This window comes from Pan paniscus, chromosome 19, assembly GCF_029289425.2.
Source record: "Pan paniscus chromosome 19, NHGRI_mPanPan1-v2.0_pri, whole genome shotgun sequence".
In the NCBI taxonomy this organism is placed as follows: domain Eukaryota; kingdom Metazoa; phylum Chordata; class Mammalia; order Primates; family Hominidae; genus Pan; species Pan paniscus.
The window spans coordinates 22,152,390-22,173,048 of NC_073268.2; the positions used below are offsets into that span (position 1 = coordinate 22,152,390).

Genomic DNA, 20,659 nt, shown 5'->3' on the forward strand with positions numbered 1-20,659 from the left:
ACAGCCAATCGCCGAGACTCCTGCGAGCCTGTGCACGTGCGCTGCGCAGCCGCGATGAGGCATGGCTTTGGACGCTCCCAGCGGGGTTCACACTGCCGGGGTCAAGTGTCGGGTAGGGGTAAAGTAAAAAGGAGGGCTGTGGGGAATGGTGCGCTGAGAACTGAGCCTCCGAGAGACTCGGAAACGGTGCGGCCCTCTCTGTTGTCCCGGAACTCGCCTTCACCGAAGGGACCTTCTCAGCCGCTGCAGTCCCGGGGACAACGCCGTCGCGCCCCAGTGACGTAGGCTCGGGGAAGTCGGGGACCCGGGTACTGGGTTAGGGGGTGTAGTCCCTGATTCCCGCTGCCTCTGCCCGTTTGCCGAGGCTCAAGTGTTTAGGCTAGAGCGAAAAAGGCAAGCGCCGTTGTACCAAGCTTTCCTGGTACATTTCCCTGCCAACTGATTCTCGTAAGCTTCCAGACCTCAAAGATCAACTACCTAATTGGCAAATTGATCCCCAGAGTAGGGTAGGGCTTGTCCAAGGCGTTTCCAGTACATCCTGAGCCAGAACCCAGATCTCCTAACTTCTACGGCAGTGCTGTATCTAATTGCCTAGTGGAAGCATGAGACTATACCTCTTCATGCACCCATTCATTCGATCTCTCTCTCTCGACATTGGATATTTCATTCAATAAAATGGGCCAGGGCACTGTGTCAGATTCTAGAAATATGTGAGTCACATATGTAGGTTGAAATCTTCTAATAGCCACAATTAAAAAGTAAAACAAGTGAAAATTTTAGTCATACATTTAACCCAGTTTATACAAGTATTTCAACATGTAATCAACATTTAAAAATCGAGATCTTATGCATTCTTTTCTCATACCAAGTCTTCAAAATCCAGTGCGTATTTTACACTTAACTGCACATCTCAATAAGGCAACACCACATTTGCAGTACAGTGCTCAGTAGCCACATGTGGCTGCTGGCTTCTGTATTGAAGAGCACAGCTCTGGGAAATCAAAGGCAAACAAGATTCAAGGTCGCTGGTCCCATGGGGCATAATATTGGAAAAACACCAGAAAGTAAACTGACAAGGTAACTGCAAAATTTGATAAATGTTAGGGAAAAAGTGGATGACATGGAAAATACGAGAGATCTATTTTAGATCGAATGGCCAAGGAAGGCCTCTGAACAGACAAGCTGTGATCTAAAGGATATAAAGAGGTTAGCATGGAAAGAGTGAGAAGAGCCTTGAGAGGTATAAGTGCAGCTCAGGCAAATGCTCTAGGGAAGGAAAGAGATTGTCTTGAAGACAAAGACTAGTGAGCTGAGGGTGAGGAGGGTTGTTAGTAAACAATCTAGATTAAGTGCAAAAGGAGGTCATCAGATTTGTATTTTGGGGTCGCTCTTGCTGTTGAACATTTATCCTAGGCTGGCCTCTCTACTAAGTGCTAGGAAAATGAGGAGAATACACAATTAAATGGAGTAAAGCACAGAAGACTGACTATGGCCTTTGGGATCAGAGACCTGGGCTTCAAATCCCACCTCAGCTCCTTACTAACTGGAATCTTGGGCAAATTATTGAAATGCTGAGTCTCGATTCCCTCATCTGTAAAATGGAATTTTAATAATTAGTAATAAATAATAGTATGTAATTTTGTAGTGTTGTGAATATTAGAAATAATATATGTAAAACAATTAGCACAGTGCTTAGATACAAAATAGTAGCCACTGTCAGGTAAGTAAGTGATCTGTTAATGCTTAGCATGAAGAGGTTACTCCTTAAATTACAGTAATTATTTCCATTCCTGCTTTCAAGCTCAAAGTCCTTTTCAGCTTATAGAAGGCCACATATAACATCATGCTCATAAACATCTATCAGTTTTCCCCCTTTTACGTCTGTTTTCTGTTAACACATTTCCCTGGGAACTTTTGAGATCCGATTTGAAACTTCAGGAATTATTTCCCACATTTACTCCATTCTATTTTAAGTATGCCACTATTCTTATTCCTGTCAGAATTTATAACGTCAACTGGAAAACTTAATATGTTTGTGCCTGTTAAAATATGCTTTGTTCTCAAATAATTATGTTTTGTCTCCTTCAAGTAGGTTATAAGACAGATACACATTCTCTTTATTTCCCTTCCTCCTCCCCATCCAAGTGTTTCATATAATACTCTATTCATTCGTTTATTCAGTGAACAACTGGAGAGTACCACTACACTTAACAATAACTATTCATTTCTGGGTGCTTACAAGTCACATGTGATCACTGATGACTGGTCTAATTTTAAATTCATGTCCCAAAATCTCAAATGAGTGCACAACACTGCCTGAGCTCCTACTACATGCTCCTGACAAGTTTGCTCTCCCACCCTCCCAATGACTATCATACTTTCTCATCTCCCTGAACCTCCAGTATTCCTTCTCTCCCACCTCCAACTTATGGCCTGGGCTCATTCTTTATTGAGAAAACAGAAGCAGATGAGAACTACCTCATCATCTCACCACCAAATCTGCCAATCTGCAAAATACTTTCTGCCTTTCCTCTTTCATTGAAGGAAACAAACCTGTTCCTATCTCTTCCTTTTGTGCTTTGGATTCCATCCCCTTTCACTTTCTCAACCTCATGTCTGTGCCCATGATTAGCCCCTCTTTTTCCTACATCACATCCTCTGCTGGGTCATTTCCAGACATAACCAATATCCCCTATCTTGAGAAAACTCCCCCCCGAATCCAGATTCCTCTGTAGCTGTTACTCCCTTTCTGTGCTCTCCTTCCTGGCAAGACTTCTTGAATTATTTATTGTCTCTTACTCTACTTCCTCATGCCCCATTTACTCCAATCCACTCTAATCAGACTTCTCAACCCCACTTTCTCACTGATATAATTTTTGTTAGGTTACCAATGACTACCATGTTGACACCAGTGGTCACCTCTCATCTTATTTGAATCTCTCAGTAGTACTCAATATATTAGCCACTCCCCTTCTTAAAATACACACAGCAACCTGTTCTGATCTTTCTCCAGCCTCAACAGTGATTCCCCATTTCCTTTGCTGGCTCTTCCTCCTCTGCTCCACTTCTTAATGGTGGCATGCTTCAGGAGACTTAGGTCCTTTATTCTCTGCTTACACTTTCTCCCTAAGAGGATCTATGCATGTTCGGCCAGGCACGGTGGCTCACGCCTGTAATCCCAGCACTTTGGGAGGCCGAGGCGGGTGGATCACGAGGTCAGGAGATAGAGACCATCCTGGCTAACACGGTGAAACCCCGTCTCTACCAAAAATACAAAAAATTAGCCGGGCGTGGTGGCGGGCGCCTGTAGTCCCAGCTACTCAGGAGGCTGAGGCAGGAGAATGGCGTGAACCTGGGAGGCAGAGCTTGCAGTGAGCTGAGATCGCACCACTGCACTCCAGCCTGGGCGACAGAGCGAGACTCCGTCTCAAAAAAAAAAAAAAAGAGGATCTATGCATGTTCATAGCTTTAAGTATCATCTGTATTCGGCCAGACATGCACGGGGGCTAATGCCTGTAATCCCAGCACTTTGAGAGGCCAAGGCAGGCAGATCACCTCAGGTTGGGAGTTCGAGACTAGTCTGAACATGGAGAAACCCCGTCTCTACTAAAAATACAAAATTAGCTGGGCGTGGTAGTACATGCCTGTAATCCCAGCTACTCGGGAGGCTGAGGCAGGAGAATCACTTGAACTGGGGAGGTGGAGGTTGCGGTGAGCCGAGATTGCGCCATTGCACTCCAGCCTGGGCAACAAGAGCGAAACTCCATCTCAAAAAAAAAAAAAAACATCTGTATGCTGATTTGAGGGCCCCAGATTCGTATCTCCCATCTGACATCTTCACTGAGTTCTAACCATCTATTTGATGTTTCTACTTGGAAACCTAATGAGCATATCAAACTTAACATGGCCAAACCAGAATTCTTGATTCTCCCACACACCTGTTATTTTCCTATTCTTCTCCATCTCAGTAATTGACATAACTGTCCATCTAGTTGTTCAAACCAAAAACCTAACAGTCAACCTTGATTCCTCTCTTTTCCTCATCTCTCCACATCAACCCATCAGCAGGTCCTGTCAGCTTTCCCTGTATAATGCATCCTGTATGAGTGTGCTTTCCTCCATCTCTTGTTACCCTGGCCAAAGCCACTGTCATCCTTTGCTAGGACTATTATAATAGGCTCCTATCTGGTCTCTCCATTTCCACTCTTGCCACCCCCCACCAACTGTCACATTCTGTTCTTCACTCAGCACCAAAATTTATCATTGATTGATTGACTGACTGAGACGGGGTCTTGCTATGTTGCCCAAGTTGGTCTCGAACTCCTGGCTCAAGTGATCCTCCCGCCTCAGCCTCCTGAGGAGCTGGGATTACAGGTGCACACCAGGCCAGCTCAAAATAATCTGTTAATATGTCAGCCACAGAGATGGTAGCATCTACTCAAGCTTAATATACCTAAAGAGAGAGAGAGAAAGAGAAAGAGAGAGAGAGAGATCCCAGAAACCTCAACTCTAGGGACCCACCCAAGAGAAATGCATAAATATATTCACCAAAAGACATGAACAAGAATGTTCATAGCAACACTATTCACAATAGACCAAACTGGAAACTACCCAGATGCCTCTTAACAGCAAGAGAGATATCTATATTTTAATATAGTCACACAATGGAATACTACAAAGTATTGAGAATGTATGAACTAAAACTACACAAGGTGGGTGAATCTCATGATGAGCGAAAGGAAACAAGAGTATGTCATGTATGATTCCATTTACATGAAATTCAAAAAACAGTCAAAACTCAATCTAGGGTGTTAGAATTGACAATATTGTTTGCCCTTAGGGTGGGCATCAATTAGAGGGTGGCATGGGAGAGGGAGTTGGGTACTGGTTACATTGACGTGTTCATTTTGTAAAAATTCATTGAAAATACACGTATGATTTGTGTCTTTTCCCCTATGTATTCTATCCCCCCGTAAATAGTTTCCTTTTAAGTCAGCCAGTCAAGTCTCTTCCCCACTTACCACCCTCAGTGGTTTCCAGATAACATAGGCCTTCCTGAATCCCCCAGTTGAAGCAGCTCCTCCCACCCTGCCCCCACTTACTCTCTATCACATCACCTTCTTACCTACTGTATTAGCTTTCTAGGGCTGCTGTAGCAAAGTACCACAAAGTGGATGGCTTAGAACCAAAGAAATATATTGTCTCAGAGTTCTGGATGCCAGAAATCCAAAATTAAGGTGTCAGCAGGACCATGTTCCTTCTAAGGGAGCCAGAGAAGTATCTATTCCAGACCTCTTTCCTGGCTTTTGGTAGCCTCAGGTCTTCCTTGGCTTACAGATCACCCTGTGTCTCTTTACATCATCTTCCCTCAGACACAGTACATGTCTGTCTCTGTGTCCAGATTGCCCCTATTTATAAGGACGCAGTCATATTGGTCTAGGGCTAACATCAATGACCTCATCTGCAACGATCCTATTTCCAAAAAAGGTCACATTCCCATGTGTTAGTCCCAGATGTTAGGACTTCAACATCTTTTGGGGGACATCATTCAACCCATAATATCTGCCATTATCTGAAATTATCTTATTAACTTGGTTACATGTTTATTGTCAAATTCTCTCCTCTGGAATATAAACTATTAGAGCAGTTCACCAGTATATCCTCTCAGACCTAGAATAGGGACTGGCACATAGTAGATCCTCAATAAACATCTGTTGAATCGATGACTGAGGATATGTTGTGTATTATTCACAATCCCTCAAGCACTACATACACTGACTACATATACTTCCCAAGTGTGAGGATACACAGAGCATTCACTATGTAACAGTCATTCCCCTCCATTCCAAATGTATCAGCTCACTTATCACACTACCCTTTATGATATTTACTACTGTATACTATTAATCTCATTTTGTAAATAAGAAAACAAAGCACAGAACAGTTGAATAAATTGCATAAGGTCACATGGTTAGTGGATGGTAAAGAACCAGGTGGTCTCAACTTCCAAATCCTCAGTTGTAACACTATACCCCCTACCTCTCTAGAAGCCCATTACTTCTCTATGCGTTTCTGAGATGTTAGGGACAGCCAAGCAGGAAGAAACACAGGACTATGAAGCAGCCACACCAGGACTAGGTGAGAATTCTTTGGGGATGATTCCAGTCACCTCCCCTAAAGGGGCTTTCATGCTGAAAGAGCCAAGAGGAAGAAGGATTGTAAACACTATCCCTAGTCACAAAACCAGGAGAAAAATCAATCTAGTTCCACATATCACATCCAATACCAACTGTAAGAAACCACATACATTTAAAAGAAAAGAAAGACACTTCTGGAGGTGGGAATAACTTTCTAAGCAATATAAGTCATCAAGAAAAATAAGCAGATTTGACTTGAAAATTTAAAACTTCCTGAACATCTGGAAAATAATTAAAGCATTCATGAAAAATTACTAAAAATACTGAGAAAAATACTAATAATCCAATACCTAAATAATCAAAGAATGCAAACATAATTCAGAAAAAAGTAACTACTGCTTGAGCCCGGGAGGCGGAGATTCCAGTGAGCTGATATTGCACCACTGCACTCCAGCCTGGGTGACAGAGTGAGACCATGTCTCTTTTTTTTTTTTTTTTTTTTAAAAAAGGCCGGGCATGGTGGCTCACACCTGTAATCCCAGCACTTTGGGAGGCCAAGGCGGGCAGATCAGGAGGTCAGGAGATTGAGACCATCCTGGCTAACATGGTGAAAACATCTCCACTAAAAATATACAAAATTAGCCAGGTGTAGTGGTGGGCGCCTGTAGTCCCAGCTACTTGGGAGGCTGAGACAGGAGAATGGCGTGAACCCAGGAGGCAGAGGTTGCAGTGAGCCGAGATGGCACCACTGCACTCCAGCCTGGGCAACAGAGCAAGACTCCATCTCAAAAAAAAAAAAAAAAGTAACTACAATAAGCAAATACATAGCAAAAAGTTCAGCCTTACCAGCAATCAATAATGCTAATTAAAATAACAAGGAAGTGCCATTTTTTGCTTTTGTTCCCCAAATATATGATACCCAATACTGGCCAAGGCAATATGAAAACAGGCTTCCTCATACATTACTGGAAGCAGAATATAGTTATGTGCAAGCACTTTGGAAAATGATTCCCAGTGTTAAGGAAGAGACATTAAATAGCTGACACACTCTTAATTCTGTAGTCCCAGTTATGAGTCTCTATCATAAGTAAGTAGTCAGCTCTTCATTGCAGGATTATTGTAATCACCCAAAGGGGAAATAGTAGAATTTCCAGTGGTAAAAAAATACACTAAGGCAGTACATTTAGTGTAGTGTAATGTAGCCATGATAACTACAATAACTGTGTAGCAACATAGGAAAATGTTAAATTTAAAAAGCAGAAGCCTGGGCAACAAAGTGAGACCCCATCTCTTTTTTTTTTTGAGATGGCGTCTCGCTCTGTCACCGAGGCTGGAGTGCAGTGTGAGACCACATCTCTACAAAAAATTTTAAAAATTAGCTGGGCATGGTAGTGATCACCTGTGGTCCCTGCTACACTGGAGGTTGAAGCAAGAGGATTGCTTGAGCCAGGAAGTCAAATCTGCAGTGAGCCATGTTTGTTCATTCCGCTTCACTCCAGCCTGGGTAACAGAGTAAGACATTGTCTCAAAATAAAAATAAAATAGACAATACTACATACAATTTTGGGTTAAGCAGTGGTTTCTTTTACACCAAAAGCATAAACATTGGACTTTATTGAAATGAAAAACTTTTGGCCAGGCACACTGGCTCACACCTGTAATCTCAGCACTTTGGGAGGCCACAGTGGGGGATTGCAAGGGGAGATGGGAAATGTTCTAAAACTGGATTATGGTGACAGTTGTGCAACTCTGTAAATTTACTAAAAATTATTGAACTGTACATTTAAAAAGTGTGAGTCTTATGGTATGTAAATTATACCCCATAAAGTTGTTTTTAAAAATGAAGTAAGTCCCTCTGCTCAAGACCCAGTCATCTCATCTCATTCAAAGTGAAAGCCAGAGCTTTACAATCCCTATAAGAGCCTAGGTGGTAGCTCAACATTCTTACCTCCCTCACCCCATTTTCTGTATCTCTTTTCGTTGCCCATCTTCTAGCCACACCAGCCTCTGCTAATCCCCAAACAGGTACCCTCTGTGCTCTTGCTGTTCCCTTGGCCTAGAATGCTCTTCCTTAAGATGCAGGTAAGAATTCCTTCCTCAACTTCTTCAAGCTTTTATTTGAATATCACTTTCTTTTTTTGTTGGTTTTGTGTGTGTGTGTGTGTGTGGGAGGGTTTTTTGAGATGGAGTCTCCTTCTGTCGCCCAGGCTGGAGTGCAGTGGCATGATCTCGACTCACTGCAACCTCCACCTCCGGGGGTCAAGCGATTTTCCTACCCCAGCCTCCTGAGTAGCTGGGATTACAGGCGCACGCCACCATGCCCAGCTAATTGTATTTTTTAGTAGAGACGGGATTTAACCATGTTGGCCAGGCTGGTCTCGAACTCCTGACCTTGTGATCCGCCCGCCTCGGCCTCCCAAAGTGCTGGAATTACAAGCGTGAGCCACCATGCCCGGCCTTTTGTTGTTGCTGTTGTTGTTTTGAGATGGAGTCTTACCCTGTCGCCCAGGCTGGAGTGCAGTGGCCCGATCTCGGCTCACTGCAACCTCCACCTCCCAGGTTCAAGCGATTCTCCTGCCTCAGCCTCCCGAGTAGCTGGGATTAAGCTGGGATTATAGGCTTGCCCCACCACGCCCGGCTAGTTTTTGTATTTTTAGTAGAGACGGGGTTTCACTGTGTTGGCCAGGCTGGTCTCGAACTCCTGACCTCACGTGATCCGCCCTCCTCGGCCTCCCCAAGTGCTGAGATTACAGGCGTGAGCCACCGCGCCCGCCGCCCCCTGAATTTAGAGAATAGCGGAGCCTCCCCATTCTCTGCGGCCTTGGCTCCTACACTTCCCGTCGTAACCTTGGTCATCCGCTGAAGCCCGCTGCTTTTCCCAGCCCGGCCTCTGGGGGCCGCTGCCGGGCCTGTGAGCCTGTGGACCAGGAGCTCCTGCTGCCGTCGTAGCGTCACGTCCGGTCTCGGGCGGAAGTTTTCCGGCGGCGTACCGGGAAGTCGCTGAAGACAGAGCGATGGTAGTTCTGGAGGCCTCGCTCCGGGGCCGACCCGAGGCCACAGTTCCTCCGCGGTAGACCGGACTTGGGTGACGGGCTCCGGGCTCCCGAGGTGAAGAGCATCGGGGGCTGAGGTGGGACCTTAGAAGGGAGTCTGGGAACCCTCACGGCTCTTATTGGAGTCCCTTTCCTGACCCTGGGCTCTAAACTGCCTTTGCTCAGGCTGTCCCGGAAGCAGGTCCTCCCCGTATCATACCATTCCTAGAGGGAACGGCGCAGGTTGGGACTTCCCTCCCTTTACCATCGTCACCAAGGCATGTGGTAACCCCGGGCCGGAGGTCAAGGGCGTCGCTTCTCTCTAATGTTGCCTCTTTTCCACGGCCTCAGGGATGGAAGGGTCTAAGACGTCCAACAACAGCACCATGCAGGTGAGCTTCGTGTGCCAGCGCTGCAGCCAGCCCCTGAAACTGGACACGAGTTTCAAGATCCTGGACCGTGTCACCATCCAGGAACTCACAGGTCAGCGAGACCCTTGGAAAGAGGGTGGTCAAGAATGTGGAAGGTGGGCAGCTTTGGTGATATAATTCTTATGGTGGCTGTGTAGTCTGCCACAAACTCATCGTGTGAACCTAGGAAAGTCACTTCATCTGGCTCCCTGTTTTCTCCTTGGAAACAAAGCATTCTGACATTGTGGACTTCTGAGAGCTTTCCGACCGGGCGGGGTGGCTCACGCCTGTAATCCCAGCACTTTGGGAGAACGAGGCGGGCAGATCACCTGAGGTCAGGAGTTCGAGACCAGCCTGGCCAACATGGCGAAACCCCTCTCTACTAAAAATACAAAAATTAGCCGGGCGTGATGGCACGTGCCTGTAGTCCCAGCTACTCGGGAGGTTGAGGCAGGAGAATCGCTTGAACCGGTGAGGTGGAGTTTGCAGTGAGCTGAGATCGCACCACTGCACTCCAGCCTGGGCAACAGAGCGAGGCTCCGTCTCAAAAAAAGAGAGCTTTCAGTAGCAAAAGAAAGATCCTTATTTTCTGCTCCTGCTGTTTCAGAGAAAAGGAATATGTATATATAATAATAAATGGTATTTTTTGAGGACTTACTATATAGTAATACCAAGTGCATTACACGTATTACTTCATTTAGTCCCTGTAACAACCCGTACGGGGTATACCATAATTACATCATTTTTCAGATGAAGAACCGAGGCACAGAGAGGTTAAGTGACTTACCTAAGGTCCAACAGCTGGTAAATGGAGTAGAGTCTTAAAGTCTGAAGAATTTGCTGGATGTGATGGCTCACGCCTGTAATCTCAGTGCTTTGGGAGGCTGAGGTGGGAGGATCGCTTGAGCCCAGGAGTTCAAGACCAACCTGAGCAACCTAGCAGAGATCTTGTCTCTAAAAAAAAAAAAAAATTGCTGGGTGTGGTGGGTGGTGGAGGCTGAGGCAGGAGGATCACTTGAGCCCAGGAGGTCAAAGCTGCAGGAAGCTATGATCATGCCACTGCACTGCAGCTTGGGCAACAGTGCAAGACCCTGTCTCAAAAAATAAATTAATTAAAAAGGCCAGGAGTGGTGGTTCACACCTGTGATCCCAGCACTATGGGAGGCTGAGGCAGGTGGATCACTTGAGCAGGAGTTTGAGACCAGCCTGGGCAACATAGTAAGACCCTGTCTCTATAATTAAAAAAAATTAAAAACCCCAAAATCCCGCAAAGTCAGAAGAATTCAGATTAAGTCAGACAGTAAAAGAGAAGACTGAATAGGCAGCTTAAATAAGCTTATGGGCCTGGAGTCAGCCTGCTTGGGTTTAAATCCTGGCTGTCATTTACTAGCTGAACAACTTTTTGCAAGTTACTTCATTTCTCCAAGCCTTGGTTTCTGATTTTTTCTGTAAAACGTTAAACTGCCTCATAAAGAATTTATAAAGTTCAAATATGACAAACCACAGAAACACTTAGGAATTTGCTGGGCAAATAGTATTCAATAAGTATTAGCTGCTATTATTACCTGGTTTCTCTTTCTTGAGGGGAAATTAGCTCTTTTGTTTGTTTGTTTGTTTGAGACGGAGTCTCACTCTGTTGCCAGGCTGGAGTGCAGTGGCGTGATCTCGGCTCACTGCAACCTCTGCCTCCCGGGTTCAAGTGATTGTCCTGCGTCAGCCTCCTGAGTAGCTGGGACTGCAGGCACACACCGCCACGCCCAGCTAATTTTTGTATTTTTAGTAGAGACGGTTTCACTGTGTTGGCCAGGATGGTCTCGATCTCCTCACCTTGTGATCTGCCTGCCTCAGCCTCCCAAAATGCTGGGATTACAGGCGTGAGCCACCGCGCCTCTTGAACTCTTTTAATAACAATTTTTGACTTTTTATTATGGAAAATTTGAGACATATATAGTCAAGAGAATAGCATAGCCTGCCTTGTATTCATCATCCAGCTTCAATAATCAGCCATATTCTCACATTCTTATGTTGTCTACACCTCCATTCACCTCCCATCCTCTGCTCAATTATTATGTTTTTCACACCTTTTTAGAAAGGTAAATTGTCGTGCCTTGAAATGTATGAATCTTAGCTGTACATTTTTGACAAATGGATACACTCATGTAATCTGGATCATTGCAATTTAGCAATGTTTCATCTTCCTAGAAAGTTTCCTTATGTTCCCTCCTTGCTATTCTGGGGGAAACAGGATGTTTGCTTTTGTGATGGAAAATTTCAGAGTATATCATGAACTCCTGTGTACCCATCACCTAGTTGCAACAATTATCAACACATATTTAATCAAGTTTTGTCTACAGCCCCATCCATTCCTTCCCACTCTGAATTGTTTTGAAGCAAATCCCAAACATAAATACTGTAAATATTTCTGTATTTTTGACAGATAAGGATTCTTAAAGATAAATGATACCGGCCGGGCACGGTGACTCAGCCTGTAATCCCAGCACTTTGGGTAGCTGAGACGGGTGGATCACGAGGTCAGGAGATCAAGACCTGGCCAACATGGTGAAACCCTGTCTCTACTAAAATACAAAAAAATTAGCTGGGCATGGTGGTGCGCGCCTGTAGTCCCAGCTACTTGGGAGACTGATGCAGGGGAATCACTCGAACCCAGGAGGCAGAGATTGCAGTGAGCCGAGATCGTGCCACTGCACCCCAGCCTGGCAACAGAGCAAGACTCCATCTTAAAATAATAATAATAAAAATAATAGTCATACCATTATGTCTTAAAAAATTGAACATTTCTTTAATCTGATTTAATGGGGGTGAGGAAGACCACAGATTCTTTTGGTGTAAATGGTACTTTAAGAAAAATTGGAGGTGAGGGTGGTGATGAGAATATTTCACATTCTTTTCCCATACTTTCAGATGCCCTCCTGCTTTAATAAGACTGTTTCTGACCCAATATTTTCCTTGCCCTTAGCTCCATTACTTACCACAGCCCAGGCGAAACCAGGAGAGACCCAGGAGGAAGAGACTAACTCAGGAGAGGTAATAGAAGTGCCCTCTCCCCTATCCTCCTCATGTAGTAAACATTCCAAATGAGAGATATGATATGAAAACAGGAATGCAGGCTTGGTTTCTGCAGGCTACTTGGCGCTTCTAGAGCTCCCAGACTTTTGGGATCTCTGGGTAATGAGACATTCTACATGATCAGGCTGCTATGCACCATTGGAGGTACAGATCTGCACCTGAGGTCACAGGGTTACTGAATTAGTCATTTTAAAATGTTGGAAAGGGCTCTTTATTTGAAGCAGAATTATAAATTATTGTAGGTTGGAGATGGGATGACCTTTGTGTCCAGGTCGTTCTAGAGCATTGATTTGCATCTGTTGTTCTAGCTAGTTGTTAATATCCGCTCCTTTCCATTCTCAAAAGCATCCTGGTTAGGACAGTGAATTGTATGATTGCCCTGGACAGAAAGAATTGTCAGTGTTAGAGAACATGTCATTTTAAGCTGTGATAATATCAGGGATCCTGTGGAGCAACATCCTGTGAGATACTATTGAATACACACCTGAGATTTCTTCTCAAGTAGCAAGGGAGCTGGAGTATTTATTTACCCACAGCTGCCAGTCACTGGGGGAGTGCTGATGTCAGGTTTAGTGGAGGTCATTAATTCTGGCCAGCGCCCCCTGCAGGCAGTGAAGAGTCCAGGAGCCAGAGAAGCCTTTAAGCAAGGAGGCAAAGGGGTCTGGCATTTGAAGTCAATAGATGCTGTGAGATTTTGGTCACATATGAGTAATCTCAAAATACTGAAAACATATAAATTATCTACTTTGTACTGTGGCAGACTTCATTGCAGTCTGATCTGGCTTTTTCCTTGTACTATGATTTAGGGCATTCTGTCCTCTGCCCCTGACTGCTAAGTGTTGAGAAATGCAAATTTAACCATACGTAGAGTGTAACATAGTTAGGAAATGCTGTTCCCCACAAAAAAAAAATCAAATGGGACTTAAGGTTTGTCTGTATCATGGGTCCTTTCTTAGTCCACATACACAAGGATTGCTTCGATAATACCCATTTTTTAAGTCTCTGTGGTTTATCAAGTCTTGTGGTTATCAAGACTAAAGCCATATAGTTCTGAGGCTGTTTGGGAGATGAACTCTACCTCTAAGCTGCCAGAGTTGTAATGCCCTCTTATTTCTTTCCCAGGAGCCATTTATTGAAACTCCTCGCCAGGATGGTGTCTCTCGCAGATTCATCCCCCCAGCCAGGTGCCTACTACTTCTCAGCCCCCATTCCTTGCCAAAGGCTAGTAGAATTTTAATTAAATCCAGGAATCGAGACCTGGAGCCAGGTGATAGAGACGCATCATCACCTAGCCTTTTGGCCCTTTCAGAAAAGATGTATTCCCTTATACCTGGCCCGTCACCTTCCAGTATGGATTTTTTCCTGTAGCTGTTCACAGAGTGGGAAAGGATAGTAGCTTTAATGAAAAAGTATTGAAAAAAATTGAGGGAGTGATTGACCAATCACCAAGAGATGGGCTCTTGAGAAGTTTCAAACTAGCAAATGTTGTTAGATGTTCAGGTCCTTAGTTCTCATTGCTGCAGGTAAAGAGCTTGCTGGCAAGGGGTATAATATTTTCTAAAATGGCCTTTCCTGGTTCTCCCTTCTTTTCCACTGTAGACATATCAATTTTTTATGCTCCCTCTCCCTCCTTAGTCCACCAAGGCCAACCTTCGTGCTGAGTGTCCCTGTGGAAGACCAGCATGGCCTTCCTTTGGGAGAGAGGTACCCTTGGGAGGTCAGTCGGGCTAGGAGTGGGTATGTTCCTTGAGGCCCCTCAGCTGGTGCTTGAGAGTCTCTGCCACTGGCATTGTAGTAGGTGGAGGAAGCCTCTCTGTTCCCTCATGTGGCCCGTGGGCGGGGGGCTGTCTGCAGGATGATGTCCACAGAAAGTGCCAACAGCTTCACTCTGATTGGGGAGGCATCTGATGGCGGCACCATGGAGAACCTCAGCCGAAGACTGAAGGCAAGTCGGCCCCATTCCGGTGGCAAGCAGTAGGCCTGGCTGGGAGAGTGGGTAATTGAGCAGGAAGCATGGGGGAGGCCCTACCCTGACTCTCCCACACTTCCAGGTCACTGGGGACCTTTTCGACATCATGTCGGGCCAGACAGATGTGGATCACCCACTCTGTGAGGAATGCACAGATACTCTTTTAGACCAGCTGGACACTCAGCTCAACGTCACTGAAAATGAGTGTCAGAACTACAAGTGAGTGTCTCCAGAGCCAGGGCTCAGAGCTGTTACTGCTCTGGGACTGCTTGGCCCTTACCCAAGAGCCGTACTCCACTCAGGCAAATGGAGCTCTAGTAAGTATAGTCTGCCTGTGTCTTTGGCAGACGCTGTTTGGAGATCTTAGAGCAAATGAATGAGGATGACAGTGAACAGTTACAGATGGAGCTTAAGGAGCTGGCACTAGAGGAGGAGAGGCTGATCCAGGAGCTGGAAGACGTGGAAAAGAACCGCAAGACAGTGGCAGAAAATCTCGAGAAGGTCCAGGCTGAGGCTGAGAGACTGGATCAGGAGGAAGCTCAGTGAGTGCTCACCCTGTTCTATCTTCTCACACTCGAGGCTCCAGGAGAGGAAATGGCTTCCAGCTGAATGTGTCTGAATAGTTTGTAAACTAGTCAGCTGTCAGTCAGCAGCATGCCTGCCCCAGATCCTGCATATTGCTTCCATGCCCTTTTTCTAGAGGTTTGTTGGGAGAGTTACCTATGAAGAGTCAGCATGATTAAGTGAAAAAAGTATGTTGGTTAAATAGTGCAGAAACCAGAGCTCCAGTCTTGGCTCTGTCCTGTAGGGAATGGGCTCATTTGGATGAATCAGCCACTTTCTAGCCATCCTTAGCTGAAAAGATGAGCTAATTAGCCTACATTTGTTCCCTCCAAGCTTAAAAATTTCATGGGGGCCAGGTATGGTCGTTCATATCTGTAATTCCAGCACTTTGGGAGGCCAAGGCAGAAGGATCACTTAAAGCCAGGATTTAAGGCCATCTGGGGCAATATCAAGTGAGACCCCATCTCTACAAAAATGAAAATTAAAAAAAAATTAGGCTGCTGTGGTAGACCTGTAGTCCTAGCAACTACTTAGGAGGCTGAAGTGGAGGATAACTTGAGCCCAGGAGTTTGAGGTTACAGTGTGCTGTGATCACACCACTGCACTCCAGCTTGGGCAACAGAGTTGAGACCCTGTCTCAAAAAATAAAAACATTATAGATGTCCTTGACCTGAGAGAACCCTCTCTCTAGTGGAGGAGACACAGTGTCCATACTAACTAAAGTTGTGGAAATGAAGGACAGAGAAAAGTCCATTTTTTTCACACAGTAGTATAACAAGTTTCACTGGAAGTGGGGTATAGTAACTATTTAAAGGACAGTAAGTGTATAGAAATGAAGCTTTAGAAGGCCAATTATGGCCAGTTCATGGAAGAAGCCACTGTTTGTTTGTTTGTTTGTTTTTTTAGAAACAGAGTCTTACTCTGTCATCCAGGCTGGAGTGCAGTGGTGCAGTCATGACTCACTGCGGCCTCGACTTCCTACACCTAAGCAATCCTCCCGCCTCAGCCTCCCAAGTAGCTGGAACTACAGGCGCGCAACACCATACCTGGCTAATTTTTGTATTTTTTATAGAGATGGAGTTTCCCCATGTTGCCCAGGCTGGTCTTGAACTCTTGAGCTCAAGTGATCTACCTGCCTCAGCCTCCCAAAGTGCTGGGATTACAGGCATAAACCACCATGGCCAGCTGGAAAAAGCCACTGTTTTTTGTTTTTGTTTTTGTTTTTTTTTGAGACAGAGTCTCACTCTGTTGCCTAGGCTGGAGTGCAGTGGCATGATCTCAGTTGTCTGCAACCTCCACCTCCCAGGTTCAAGCAATTCTCCTACCTCAGCCTCCCAAGTAGCTGGGACTACAGGCGTGCGCCACCACGCCTGGCTAATTTTTATTTTTTTAGTAGAGACGGAATTTCACCATGTTGGCCAGGCTGGCCTCTAACTCCTGACCTCAGGTGATCTGCCCACCTCAGCCTCCCAAAGTGCTGGGATTACAGGTGTGAGCCACTGCACCCGGCCCAGAAGAAGCAGAAGAAGCCACTCTTTTTTTTTTTTTTATTTGAGACAGAGTCTCGGCTCTGTTGCCCAGTCTGGAGTACAGTGGTGTGATAGCTCACTGCAACCTCTGCCTCCTGGGTTGAAGCAATTCTCCCCCCTCAGTCTCCCAAGTAGCTGGGACTACAGGTGTGCACCACCACACCCGGCTAATTTTTGTATTTTTAGTAGAGACAGGGTTTCACCACATTGGCCGGACTGCTCTCGAACTCCTGACCTCAAGTTATCCACCCGTCTTGGCCTCCCAAAGTGCTGGGATTACAGGTGTGAGCCACCACGCCCGGCCCCAAGAAGCCACTCCTAACCCATTCACCTCGCTTCTGAAAAAGATCAGAAATAAGAGGTTTTTTGCCCTGGTTTGGGAGAATTCTTTTTTCCTCCACCTTTTTGCATATGGGCAGCTGGAATTTGAGACATTTCTGTTCCTTCCAGGCAAAACAGCTAGGACATACATGTTCCTCAGAATGGGATCTATGCCAAATATAAAAGATGCGAGAGCTAGATGTAACGATGATCACTAAAGAATCGTTCATAGTGTGGTGAGAGAGAAACTTTAGCCCCCAAGCTAACAGCCTTCAATGGCCCCCTTGGCTGCTCACAGGTATCAGAGAGAATACAGTGAATTTAAACGACAGCAGCTGGAGCTGGATGATGAGCTGAAGAGTGTTGAAAACCAGATGCGTTATGCCCAGACGCAGCTGGATAAGCTGAAGAAAACCAACGTCTTTAATGCAACCTTCCACATCTGGTAATGAGAGCTGGGGGATGAGGAGCACTGCACATATCTAGACCTTAGCTGTTGACCACTAAGCCTGGGTGCCCACTTCCCACAAAAGAGGGACTGTAGGTTATCTTCACCCAGCTAGGTTTCTTTCATTCATAGTGATGGGATAGGCACAGTAGGGATTGGAATTCTAGAGCTTGGTGACATCCGCCCTTCTAAAGAAAGGAAAAGGCCTGAGCCCTTCAGCCACTTAAAAACCTGGTAAGCTGTCTGGTGCTGATTTCTTATCCCCATGGTGTTTGATGTTTCATTAATTTAATAACTGTTGAGTGTCTACTCTGGAAAAGGCACTGTGCTGAGTGCTAGGAGGGCAACAGCAAAACAGTATGCAGTCAACCTTCTAGTTGCATATAATCTGGTGGAAGAGATGGATAAATAACAAGCAGTTGTAATGCAGTGTGATGATGGTAAACCCAGTGTGCTGTGGGAACACATAAGGGCACTTGATCCAGTTTGGGGAGGCCATATGGAGAGTTTCCCCATAGGGGACTTATGTTTAAACTGAGAGGTAAAGTAGAAGTCTGCAGAGAGGGGGTTGTTACTAGCAGAGAGAACATTATATGCAAAGAAATGGGAAAGAGGGAGTGGTGAATTCAGAGAACAGAAAGGAGCTTATTGTGACTGAAGATTGAGTGTAAAGGGGAGAGTGACTGGATATGAAACTGGAGAGTTACCAGTTCCTGAAGGATCTCGTAGGCCTCGTTAAGAGGTTTGGACTTCATCCAAAAGGCAGAGGGAGACACTGAAGCATTTTAGCTAGGGAAGTGACGTAATTACACTTGTATTCGTGAACGATGGCTTTTCCTGCACCATGGGGAATGACTTGGGGTAAAGGGGTGGAATCGTTGGAAAGGATACTCATCAGTAGGAATCTAAAGGAAAAGAATAGTAGCATTGAATTTGGAGAAAAGTGGAAAGATCCAAGATATTTAGCAGGTAGAATCAGGAGAGGTTGGCAGTTTTGCACGGAAGGAGCTGAGGGAGCATTCAAGGATACCACCCAGGTTTCTGCTTTGGCATCTGAGCAGCAGGGAAAAAGATGATGACTCAAGTTTTGGACATGTATTTAAAGTGCCAAGTACAGCTTGCATATATGGACTTGAAGATAGATTTAAGCTAGGTTTGGGGTGAGAGTGGGAAATGTCAAACGTTTTAAGTAATCCCTGTATTTCCCCCCACCTTTCTGCCTTCCTCTGTAGGCACAGTGGACAGTTTGGCACAATCAATAACTTCAGGCTGGGTCGCCTGCCCAGTGTTCCTGTGGAATGGAATGAGATTAATGCTGCTTGGGGCCAGACTGTGTTGCTGCTCCATGCTCTGGCCAATAAGATGGGTCTGAAATTTCAGAGGTAGGAAGTGTAGCCCTTTCTTGGGGAGTGATGTGCTTTGATATAATTTGTATCTCCAACCTGGTACTGCTATCCACCATGTCAGGAGCCCTTGCTGCCCACAGACTGGGAGTTTTCTGTGGCTGAAGAGCTGTCAGCATCTGATTTTCCCCTCATCACAGGGCTCTCTCCACTGATCACACAGTCACTGAGTTGCGTGACTATAGCATAGTTCCCAGCCTACAGTCCCCAGAGCCTTAGTGTTCCTCAGGATATTTTCAGTTTTTGTTTCTTAAATTTAAACCAAAACATAACATTTGTTCGTGGAAGGCCCCCAGGCAATTATATAATAAATGTAGTTTGTTCATTAAACAAAATCTTTTAAACATGGATTCAATGGGGAGGTGGGAGAGGGAGTTGAGCATAATAAAAGAAGCCCTTGGCCAGAATGAAGAGTGAAATCATTGGGTTGTAACTTCCCAATAATCACTTTGGGAGGAGTCCTGTATCCATCTCTGTTTGTATCTCTATTTTAGATACCGACTTGTTCCTTACGGAAACCATTCATATCTGGAGTCTCTGACAGACAAATCTAAGGTACTCTGTGAAGCTCCATTTTCACTGGAATACAGAGTTCTTATATCTCTTAAGAAAATGGATGGTTTGCTTTGATATTGGCATTCAATTTATTTTTTAGACCTAGATATGAAGAGCCAGTATATTGTTCAATATCTTGTCTAGTTCAGGTTTAGTTTTGGGGGTCTTGTAGACAGAAATTAGGTTTTGACAGTCTGTTGAGAAGGGATATGGGCAGGTCAGAGGAGGGTGTGTGCACTAGGCTAGGAAAAGAATCACCGTGAGATAGATGTTTACAGGTTGAGTATCACCAGAAGTGTTTTAGATTTTGGATTTTTTTTCAGATTTTGGGATATTGGCATATAGATACTAAGATATCTTGGGAATGGGACCCAAGTCTAAACACAAAATTCATTTATGTTTCTTCTTTTGAGACAGAGTCTTGCTCTGTTGCCCAGACTGGAGTGCAGTGGCACGATCTCGGCTCACTGCAACCTCTGCCTCCCAGGTTCAAGTGAGTCTCCTGCCTCAGCCTCTGGAGTAGCTGGGATTACAGGTGCCCACCACCACACCCAGCTAATTTTTGTATTTTTAGTAGAGATGGGGTTTTACCATGTTGGACCAGGCTGGTCTCGAACTCCTGACCTCAGGTGATCCACCCGCCTCGGCCTCCCAAAGTTCTAGGATTACAGGCGTGAGCCACCGTGCCTGGCCTGTTTTATATATACCTGATACATGTAGTCTGAGGTAATTTCATACAATATTTTAAATAATTTTGTGCATGAAACAAAGCTTGTATACATTGAATCATCAGAAAGCAAAGGGCCGGGTGCGGTGGCTCACGCCTGTAATCCCAGCACTTTGGGAGGCCAAGGCGGGTGGATCACAAGGTCAGGAGATTGAGACCATCCTGGCTAACACAGTGAAACCCCGTCTCTACTAAAAATACAAAAAAAAAAAAAATCAGCTGGGCGTGGTGGCAGGTGCCTGTGGTCCCAGCTACTCGGGAGGCAGTGGCAGGAGAATGGCGTGAACCTGGGAGGCAGAGCTTACAGTAAGCCGAGATTGCGCCACTGCACTCCAGCCTGGGCGACAAAGCAAGCCTCTGTCTCAAAAAAAAAAAAAAAAAAAAAAAAGAAAGAAAGCAAAGGTATCAGGTATGGAATTTTCCCCTTGTGGCATCATATCAATGGTCAAAAAGTTTCAGGTTTTGTAGCATTTTTTA

At 45.2% G+C, this 20,659-nt stretch overlaps 1 protein-coding gene across 8 annotated transcripts in view; it reads left to right on the forward strand.

Moving 5' to 3' along the window:
- Positions 1 to 20,659, forward strand: part of BECN1 (beclin 1) — a 23,278-nt gene continuing 2,619 nt past the window's right edge. The window contains exons 1-12 of one of the 8 annotated variants that reach the window (XM_063599026.1): positions 1 to 112; positions 8,163 to 8,219; positions 9,020 to 9,245; positions 9,521 to 9,652; positions 12,557 to 12,624; positions 13,789 to 13,850; positions 14,521 to 14,611; positions 14,718 to 14,854; positions 14,983 to 15,177; positions 17,348 to 17,494; positions 18,730 to 18,879; positions 19,395 to 19,455. In XM_063599026.1, the coding sequence (XP_063455096.1) occupies positions 9,523 to 9,652; positions 12,557 to 12,624; positions 13,789 to 13,850; positions 14,521 to 14,611; positions 14,718 to 14,854; positions 14,983 to 15,177; positions 17,348 to 17,494; positions 18,730 to 18,879; positions 19,395 to 19,455 (1,041 nt within the window). In that variant the 5' untranslated portion in view covers positions 1 to 112; positions 8,163 to 8,219; positions 9,020 to 9,245; positions 9,521 to 9,522. Of the gene's footprint in view, positions 113 to 147; positions 282 to 6,052; positions 6,139 to 7,635; positions 8,220 to 9,019; positions 9,268 to 9,520; positions 9,653 to 12,556; positions 12,625 to 13,788; positions 13,851 to 14,520; positions 14,612 to 14,717; positions 14,855 to 14,982; positions 15,178 to 17,347; positions 17,495 to 18,729; positions 18,880 to 19,394; positions 19,456 to 20,659 lie in introns of those variants that run through there. The other 7 variants (XM_063599025.1, XM_063599027.1, XM_003813909.6 and 4 more) reach the window with 7 other exon arrangements.